We start from the raw sequence: 10,048 nt of genomic DNA, 5'->3' as shown, positions 1-10,048 counted from the left end.
CCACACCACCCACGCACCCCCAGCCGGCCAATCAGGAGCGGCGCAGCTGTTGCTAGGGTGGGGCTGGGCCGCAGGGAGCGCGCGCCGCTTCCCGCCCTTTCCCGGCTCCCTGCGCTGGTGGGTATTTGGTGTGGAAACCGGGTCTTGTCTTGTGTGACGTGAAAGGGCCGAAGGTTTGCTCCAGGAAGGGAGCGAGGAAAGCGTCCAGCTTCATTGTTTCCCCTTGTGCAGAGCGACTGAACCGTGACTGGCCTCCCCTCGCGAGAAGGGAGGCTTCTCCGCTCCTTCCTCATCGTTCATTAATAAGTCGCTAGACATCCTCATTTAGGTGCTCTGAGTTAATCCGTTAATATTCAGGGAAGTCGTACACAGTTCCTGATTGCGTCCTCTGGAGAGAGGGAAAGCACGGCGAGGTGGTAAAGGCGCAAACCGGCAGGGCCTGTGTGTGGAACGGGCTGAAACCAGGAAACCCGGCAGCAGGGCAGGGATGGCACCAAGCACATCAGTTTCACAGAGGTCTGTTGCTTTGAGGTTCTCTCTTCATGCACGTGTTCAGGTGGAGTTACCCTGCATTAAGTTGTTCTGTATCTTTGCCTAACACTTTCCAGCTAAGGAACTCAAACACTCTTCAATGAATTACCGTTCACATGGTACATATATACACCGTGTATTTTTATATTTGTGTATATATATATGGTGTATATATATATATATATGGTGTGTGTATATGTATACATATATATACACATATATATACATATAACCGTGGAAAACAAAAAAAGGATAAGTCATGTTAACTTCCACACAGCCATCTAAACCTTTCAGACCAGGAAACAAGACTCTCCCTTTCCCCCCCCCCTCCCCACTGCAAAACAGAAAACTGCAGTGATAATGGTAAAGTGCATGCTTTCATATTCTTGACACCTTCACACTTGTATTCCTTGGTTTGTCAGTTAAAAAAAGGCTAACAATATAGACCCCAAAGAGCTTTCCAGGATTTGTAGGGGTTTTGGTTCTTTTTCACTGTAGCTCTTGCCTTTCTTAAAAAAAAAAAATTTTGAGCTGGTGGTTCTGGAACAAAATATTGAAAGATTTTTATCTTTTTCTTTTCACTCTCAAAAATCTGTTACAATCAAGTTACTCAACAGGTATTGTGACTCTGAAGTTCCCCTGTCCCAGGACCCAGGGCTCTCCCCTGACACAGACCAGTTGCATAACCTTGGCTCAGACTCTGAGGAGGATGGAGTTGTGAGTAAAAGCTACGTGAAAATCTGCATTTCTGCTTTTCTGTCCTTGCAGGACTCTGCAGCCTGAGGTGGGATTGCTGAGCCGGCAATGACTCGAGGATGCAACTTGGAAAAACTGTGGAAAAACTTCAACATGGATTGAATGCTGAACACAGTGGCAGCAAGGAAACAGAACTCTACCTGACTCTCAATCAGGGTATAGTGGACTTAACTGGTTCTCAACTTTGTTTATTATTAACGACAGTTTTTAGAAGATTGTTGAATAATTATCCAAGAATATCCCGAAGAATGTAGCTTTCCAGGTAGCTTGCTGGACATCAGGGGGCAGTGCTTCACCACCAGTAATTTAAACTGAGAGAAGGCAGCGTTTGTCTAGTATAATACACTGGATTTCATGTTGTGTTTCATTCCTAATCCTTCCTACAGGTGGATGTTAAATACATTTACCTACTTTTCATCTTTATATGTAATCACAGCTTGAACTATTCATATATATGTAATTAATAAGACCTGGGTTTGAAAGACCTGGGACTTACAAAATCTTATTTTTGAAAAAAAAATAATAAAAATCAATAAATGCACGGGAACTCAATTATATGAGATATATAGTTATATAGCTACCCAATAGCTGGTCCAAAAAGGCAGTTACAAAGCAGTTTGCTTCTTTCAAATTAAAAAATATCTTAACATTTTTCACTGATGGAGTTGCTTATAGATAGATTAAGAAGCATCACTGAAGAAAAACATAGGGCTAGTATTTTAATAAATTATATTTAGGATATACATAGATTTAAATAAATTAATAAATTAATACTTTTGAGGTAAGAAAACAAATGCCTTTGGCCTCTGACATCCTTCCCAGTGAACTTTTTGTTGTTGTTTAAGAAAGATTACCAACATTACCATAGAAAGAACACTTGGTGTGTCTTTTCAAAGTGTTCTAAAGTTCATAATAAAATACGTATTTTTCAGTTATAGACTTTTCTTTAATCATTGCAGAGTGTGAAATAGAAGGGAAAAAAAAAAAAAAAAGTCTCTCTTCCTAGTAGAGATGACTCCTGACCTTGCTGAGAGGAGCCAAGCCTCACAATCAAATATGTTCTAGATGAAATGCAAATGGGCTGAGAGCTCAATTCCTTGAGTCCATAAAGAAACTGAAGCATTCGTCTAAAAAGCAAACTCTGGACATGTGGTGAATAAAGGGTGCAACAAGTCACACAAGTTTCAGTAAATTAAAAAGGAGCAGATAAACCACCTGAACCCACATCTATCACCAGAAACCTGTTTTTATTTACATGGGAAGAGAGACTAAGGATTTAGATGAGTTGAGTGAAACACTGTGGTGTCTGGGCTAGAACTAAGCAGACTGAATATGGCTTGAAATAGCAAGTAAGGACATTGGAAATGTTCCTAACAGCTAAATCCTTGCTTTTGACAAATGTTACAGTATGATTAGAACTAGAAATGGCCCAGTGCCACTCGTGTATGTCACTGATGGATGGATGGACAAGAAAATCATTTTCAGCTTTGTTTTCTTGAATGGAACTTCTAACCACACAGCAGGGTTTTCTAATACTGAAGTCTGAGAAGAGCTGAAGTTACTCTCAGGTACTGAGAAATTCGGAAGTAGAAGAAAAAAAAACTTTTGGAAACTATGTAGTGAACAAGAAGTGTACTGCCTAGACTGATACAAATGGTAAAAGAATGTGAGGGCTGCCAGTAAACAATGCATGTTTAAACATGCTGCTTCTTGCATACTTCTGAACAGCCCAGGACTCTGCAGCAGCAAATCTACAAGTACTGGGAACATGAGTTTGAACTTGCTGTTCATTTCTACTGTAAATAGACTGATATACCGTGCATGAACTTGACTAATGCAATGAAGACAATGGAAGCCTGTAAGGTTTTCTTTTTAAGGATTGGTACTTCCGTGCTGGTTGTAAATGAAAAAATACTAGCCTTGTCTGAAGAGTCCAAACTATTTTGTCAAAATAAAAAGATGAGATAGACTACATTAGGTCTTCACCATTGTGTCACAAAATGGCAAGTGATGAGTGATGTATCTCTCAACAACTCAGTGTTAAAGTGTAAGATGAACTGTGCAGTACTCCTTTAAGTGTTGTTTTTCTTAATCCTCTGACATCATACACCATATGCTAACTTCTTAAAGCCACTGGAGATTGTGTTTTGCATTTGTATTGTATTTTGTACTGTATTTGCAATAATTTTGTATTGTATTTAATAATCACAGTTATTTCCTACCCAGTTGTGCCGACGCTGTTTCTTCATGCTGTGTTGTTGAAGGGCACTAATAGACAAGACTCCTCTATCCATTCCACCATGCCCCTGGAGCCATTTGTTCCAGGTGCCAAGAGCACCAGAGACACAGGGGCAGGAGCAAGGAGCAGGCATGTGTTGGCCGTGCCCAGGGCGCTGCCCCTGCCCTGCGCCTGCGCCCACGTTCGCCTTGCAAAATTAAAACCCTTTGTGTTTTCCTCCTCTTTCCTCTCAGAAATAACCAGCAAACCCCAGACTTCAAAAGTGTTTGTGATAAAAATGTAGCCAAGCCAATAAAACTTTAAGAATTTCACTTTAAAATTTGTGTAATTTTTTTGGTATAAAATCACATAAGCTGAAAATGTTTCATTTGCACCTAGTGAACAGCACACGTGCACAGTCTGATGGCAATGTGTGTGTACACATCAGTGCACAAAACCACAAAAGATCTACGCAACCTATTATGGAAACAGATCTTTTTATCTAGGGAGATGAGAAGTAGAAAAAGTAGAAAAACTTTGGTGCTTTCACAATGTCTTAATTTTTTTCCTGAAGGCAAGTCCAGCATTTCTTAAATAATACCTGTTTGAGTGGATACAAACAGATACAATGGAAAAGTGGGACCCTTCTAAATCTTACCCATCTGGCATATGCATCTATAACCAGGCAAAAACGTGTGAATTGCATAAAATACGTCTTATCTTGTTTTCCAGTTCCAAAGTTTAGATTTGCCTCTTAGTATACTGATTACATAATTCAGATCACAAACTCTTTCAAGCACAGGGTATTTATCTATTCTCTTTTTTTTACACTGCTGAACACAATTGAATCTTTGTCCATTACCACACCTCCTACAATATTAAACAATAGTAGTAATTAACACAGGACAATTTCTCTGTTGTCAAGAGCCTTATTTTTGGCATGGCCTTCAGAAGACTCACCCTATGAAAGGATGAATCAAGAGTACTGTTGCTATAATTTCTGAAGTGAAAATTATTTTCATATGCAAATAGTTTGGCTCCAATCCCTTCATACTGCTCAGAAAGGAACAGCATCAAGTTCAATAGACGGAAGGCAGAATTTGAGGCCAGTCCTTTGAAGATTAAAACCAGACAAGTTAAAATGTAAGCTGGAAAGAGTCTGGAAATATTCCTTTCTTTTTTTTTTTTTTTTAACTCCCATCCAATGGTCCAGGCTCCACAGAGTTAAATTAGCATTGCCACAGTTTGTTAAACATTGAACGCCCCTCCCTAGAAGCAATGAGCTCTATAATTACCCCTCAGCAGGTCAAAAAGCATTCTCGTTTCTCTGACTTCAGTAATCACAAGCTGTAAAAGTTCTCTCACTCAGAGGTTGAAGCAATAAAACAACTAATATAAGGGCTGTAAATTAAAGTGCAAAGAGAAACAGATGAACTTTGGTAAGAGCTATTGCTAACTGAAAAAACAATAAGGGAAACTCATGAACTAGGAAAGTAGTTTCAACACAAAAGCAATTTATTTCAGCAAGGAAAACAAAAGCATTCTGTGAGCCATCAAACACCTAGCTCTCTAAACCTTGCTCTCTGCTGCCCATTGTGTTACACTAAATGGTGTTTGTGGGATGAGGATTTTCCTGCTCAGCTCACTGGTGTATTTGTTCACCTTTGCTTGGGGTATGACACACAAGTCAGAGTGAGGCAAGAGTGCGTGGGAATTGACAGCGTATTAGCTGTCCCATGGAAACTACCTGTGTGCACGCTGAGGCCCTCTTTTCATTGAGGAATAAATGTCTCCTGCTTACTGCTGGGCACAGATGTGTCCATGGGGTGTTACTGTGGGTTCCCTGACACACTAAATCCGCACCCTAGCTGGCCTTGTAGCAACTTACACATACAGACAGGTCCATCAAAAGCAAGTGTAATGGCAGACACCTTCAGGTTGGGAGGGAAGTACTTCATGTGCCTCCTGACAACACCATACTAAGCCAAGGGAAAACCTTGTGTCTGTCTAACCATCTGCTTTGCTTCTGCCTACAGCACAGAGACGTTGTCACGTGATAAAGCATGTTAAAAACTGTTTAGGACTCTCTCAAATGGTTTTTAACAAGGGTTTTGACAAGGTTCCATCTGTATCTTCTTTCACAAAGAATGGCTGGGGGGGGGGAAGTAGAAAAAAAAGCAGCTTATCTTACTACAACTTGCAGTCTCATGTTTTCCTCTGAGCCCTTTCCAAACCCTACTAAACCTGCGACTGTTTAGAGGGACTGGGCCCAGTATGGAGTCAATAGGTTTGACTCTCTGCTACAAAGTAGTCTGGATGAAGAGTTACTAAGCTTTTTACAGCTAGTGCTGCTATGGGAGACTATTTTCAAGTAAATACGAGGAGGACAAGGTTGTTACTGACCCCACCCACTGGAGTTAAGACAGAGGGGTGAGGATGCCACAACGCATCAGACAGGTTGGTTTCTACAATCCTCAAAGACGCAAATAGAACATACGTTAATTGCATGGGCATTTCTCTCCTGTGGCTACACCCTGTCTAGTTTTATGAACCTCTGAACCAGCAGCACTCTACCTCTTAGTAGATACTCTTACTTTCAGTCCTGATAGAGAACCAAGCTATGGGCTTCTGATGTTGAGGACAGCTACAGATGAGCTGCCACTGCCTCTTAACTGATTTCCATATCCCTTGTGCATGACAATTTCAGCAAAACACACAGTTACATTTATAAACTGTTATTATCCAAAGGAGAAAAAAAAAAAAGTCAATCCAGAAACAGGCCAAAAATAAACAAAATGTGTAAAGTAGCTTTTTTTTACAGTGTTCAGAAGTTGTCAGACACTCAGTGTAGCAGAAAGACATGACTGCTCTTTTATTTTTTTTATTGGCTGTATATTTGACCAGTTCCATATAGCCAAAACATTTAAGTTCTCCATGACCCTGAATGTTCTCATTATTCAAATCAGTCTAACCATACTTCCCTGTTATATAGTGGGTTTCAAACATCCAGGAAAAATGAAATACACAGAAGCACTAGTTTTATTACATGTCTTTCAGCAGCAGCATACTTCAGCTTGTGAAGGCATGAAGCCTTCAGAAACACATGATGGACAAGACACTTTGTATAATTTCTCAATATTTTCCTCTTCCTACAGTTCTGTCAAGGCTTCAGATGGCCCACTCTGCCAAAGGAGTTGTACACAAACATTCTAATACTGTCCTAATAAAAATTTTCCTGAGCAACTCTATAATATAATGTATATACCAATGTCTACAGTAAAAGAAAAAACACCTGTTGGCATTTTTGAGCCTAAGACTATTTCTGGTTGTTCCTAACTTTGTCAGCCTTAAACAGTTAAAAGTCATTAGGAACTTTTGGAAGAATTATTTTTTTTAATTTTTTTTTATTTTTGAGAAAACACAAGTAAGACTATGTTTTGCAATTTGGTATAATATATGACCTATTTTCTAGGGACAAGACTTAGGTTATCTTCAGAAGGGTACACCCAAAACTGATCAGGTTTGCAGCCTCTGAAGAATCTCAGAGCTAGATTGCCAAACACTCCAATGGCACTGATCACGCTCTCCCCACTCATCTCTCTGATCTGCTGACCACGGTGCATGTCACAGCCCCACCTTCAATCATTTCCTGATACTTCAGGAGTGACTCAGACATCGCTGCAACTTTCCCTGAAAGCAAAGTTTGTCCCTTTTCTGTGCCTGGGGAGTATCACAAAGCCCAATTACCCAATTTCTAGGGAAGACCTGGAAATGACGTCATAAAGACCTAGGCCAGATCCCCATGCCACACTAATTCCTACTGCCTTCAGAAAGAGTTGGATTTACCTCCTCAGATCTGATCCACAGTTCACTGAAGTCAACAGAGTAGTTTAGTTCCCACTGGCGTCAGCACCTCGTAATACTTTAGTGAAATGAACTTTATTCTCCAAACAGGTCTACAGAGCAAAAGTTGGAAAAGACAGATCACATGAGTTTTCCAAACAGAAGTTTCCATATTCTCTAAGGTCTAGTGATGACTTTATTTTTTTTTCCTCTTTGCTATATGATAGAGCTGGTAATGTGTTTGTAGCATTTAACTTATAATTTGTCTGAGCTGTAATTATGTTCTAATAAGTGTAAACCACAACTAGCCTACACTGCACTGCTTCATCAGCATTCAGCTATTTGATAAGAGAAGGTATCTCCAACAGTTGATAGAATTATCCTGTTTATAACCAATAAGCAAGGCCTTAGGAAAGTCAATTTACAAAAGCCATTGAATAAGGTAATTTTATTCCAGCACAAAGAGCTATGTATTGCCACAAAAGGTACAAAAAAGACACTGCCTTCCAAGGCACCAAGGTACCTGTGTAATGAAGTTACTTCAATACTTGGGCCCTTTTACCTTTTTAACTACATGGCTACTCCACTGGCTCTGATCCCAGGGAGAAGCTTCCCTCAAAATAACCTGGAAAGAAGGTAAGATTAACGCTATTGTGAATGGGCCCTTATTTCTACTGCTTTTCTGGGGAATGACATTGTGTAGAAAAACTCTCGCTGCTTCCAAAATACTGAGCAATGTTTAAACAATAATTTCTTCAGAATTGGAAACCTGGGGAAATTATACATAATGAGCTCTTTGTTAGCTGCCACAAATTGGAGCCAAATTAAATGCTACACTACAAAAATAAACACGATGCACCTATCTTTGCACCACATTTATGGTATGGCTTTCTACAGGTGATAACTAACATTGCAGGGAAAACATAATGTGCTGTAGGAAAAACACAAAACACACTGTAACGGGTTTATTTAGCCCACACAAATATCCTAAGACCATTCAACCCTTAGAGACAAAAGGTTATGGCTGTATACTGACAGCAAAGACCCATCTGGTAAAGAGGTGGTTGAAGAAGCAGTAGCTTTCTAGTTGGTAGCAGGTACTTTCAGCAGTAGCCAGTGTGAGGTTTGAAGACAGCAGATTGAGGCTTGGATTTTTAAAACTGGGCTTACCCAGTAGGTTTACCTACACAACACAAAGGCCAAGAGAACACGAAGCATTAGCATGTACCCAGACTACTACATTATTCTATGTTTACCTCTTTTTTTTTGTTTAAAGGGCAAAATCCTATAATAAAATGTACTGTTCCATATTATCAAGGCTTACATAGCTCAGCTCAGTGATTGGGTAACAAGAGGGTAACTCTTATCATCTCAAACAAACCAGTAACTTCATATAGAAAATGAGCTTTACAACAAAGCAGGTATTTCTGAGATTATTGATCCTGTTAATCTTTCTGAAGAATGACATCACCTGACAGCAGCAAAGTGAGAAGTCCATATCTGAGACTTAAAGTCTTCCCAACTTTTCTCATTGCTAAGATCATTATCTTACTCTGAGCCTTTGACAAGTGTATCAGACGAGTTATTAAGAAGCCATACAAAAAAAAATGCAAGAAGAATCAAGATTAATGTTGCAAAAATCCAATGAGGGCTCAACCAGGAGCAAACCCAAAAAGCAGTCATTTAACCCATCTGAGACAGCACCAGTCTGGTGGTATGAGCAGGGGACTGCAGACAACAGCAAATGCAAACCCAAAGATGCAACACAAACACAGCTGCGCACAGAGACAAAACAACAAAGATAACTGAGAGTCCAGAGCGTGCAAAAAGGTTTTCAACAGTTTCCTTAACTGAGCTCTGCAGATACAAAAGTAGCAACAAGTTTTTAATGTAAACACTGGTAAGAGAAAGTTTTAAGCCTTTGGAAACGCGGTTGATTCCTTCTAAACGCAGCAACAGACTTCAGAGACATGTCTTTCTGGTTTTCTCGTCTACTAAAATAACTTGTTTTTCTAGGACACTAATGCATCTTTCAGAAAGATCTGTACATCATTTTTTAACTGAAGCAATACAGTTTAAACAAACAAACAAACAAACACATCTTCAGGAAGTACTTTCAGCGGTACCATACCCATCTTTTGCCTTCCGTTTTGGCATTGCATTTACACTTTGGAGGAGCCATTTTAAAGCCAGCAGCAGGATCTGTTTCCTGCTCAGCAGCCTGGCAGGGCTCGGGCACCACCTGCCATGGCCAGAGCACCAAAGACTACCTTGTTCGGCAGAGGGAAGTATGGACACTGCAGTACCAGAAGCAACTTGTTTCAGAGCAGCCCTAGGCTGACCTAGCTCGTGTCTGAGAAAACCAGCAGAGACAACCTTAAGAAGCAGCGCGCTGATGGGTGCTCTGTTCTTTCTTAACTGAGGGATCGCTGGAATTTATTTTAAGCGCCGAGTCCTCGCGGAGCAGCTCCCAGGGCGCTGCTGGATGTGAACAAAACGAAAGATAAAGCGGGAATGTTTATTAGCGGCTCCCAGCTTGCTGAGAAGGGACTGTGGGAGCGATCCCTGGCTCGCAGAAGGGAGAGGAAACACCCCCGCGCCGTCGGAGGGAAGGGAGACGAAGGGCCCGGGGGCTGCAGGGCTAAGGGCAAAGACCTCGAGGCCTCCAGCCCTGCGGCGGGGGAAGCTCTTCCCGCGCTC

The 10,048-nt window shown here is 40.8% G+C and overlaps 1 protein-coding gene across 1 annotated transcript in view; it reads left to right on the top strand.

Moving 5' to 3' along the window:
- The first annotated feature begins 1,346 nt into the window (after positions 1-1,346).
- Positions 1,347-10,048, top strand: part of EPCAM (epithelial cell adhesion molecule) — a 14,333-nt gene continuing 5,631 nt past the window's right edge. The window contains exon 1 of the mRNA XM_010005000.1: positions 1,347-1,443. Within this exon, the coding sequence (XP_010003302.1) occupies positions 1,347-1,443 (97 nt within the window). The remainder of the gene's footprint in view (positions 1,444-10,048) is intronic.

This window comes from Chaetura pelagica, unplaced genomic scaffold (genome assembly GCF_000747805.2).
Source record: "Chaetura pelagica isolate M959 unplaced genomic scaffold, ChaPel_1.0 scaffold8, whole genome shotgun sequence".
Lineage (NCBI taxonomy): Eukaryota > Metazoa > Chordata > Aves > Apodiformes > Apodidae > Chaetura > Chaetura pelagica.
This window is presented reverse-complemented; position numbering and strand designations above follow the sequence as displayed.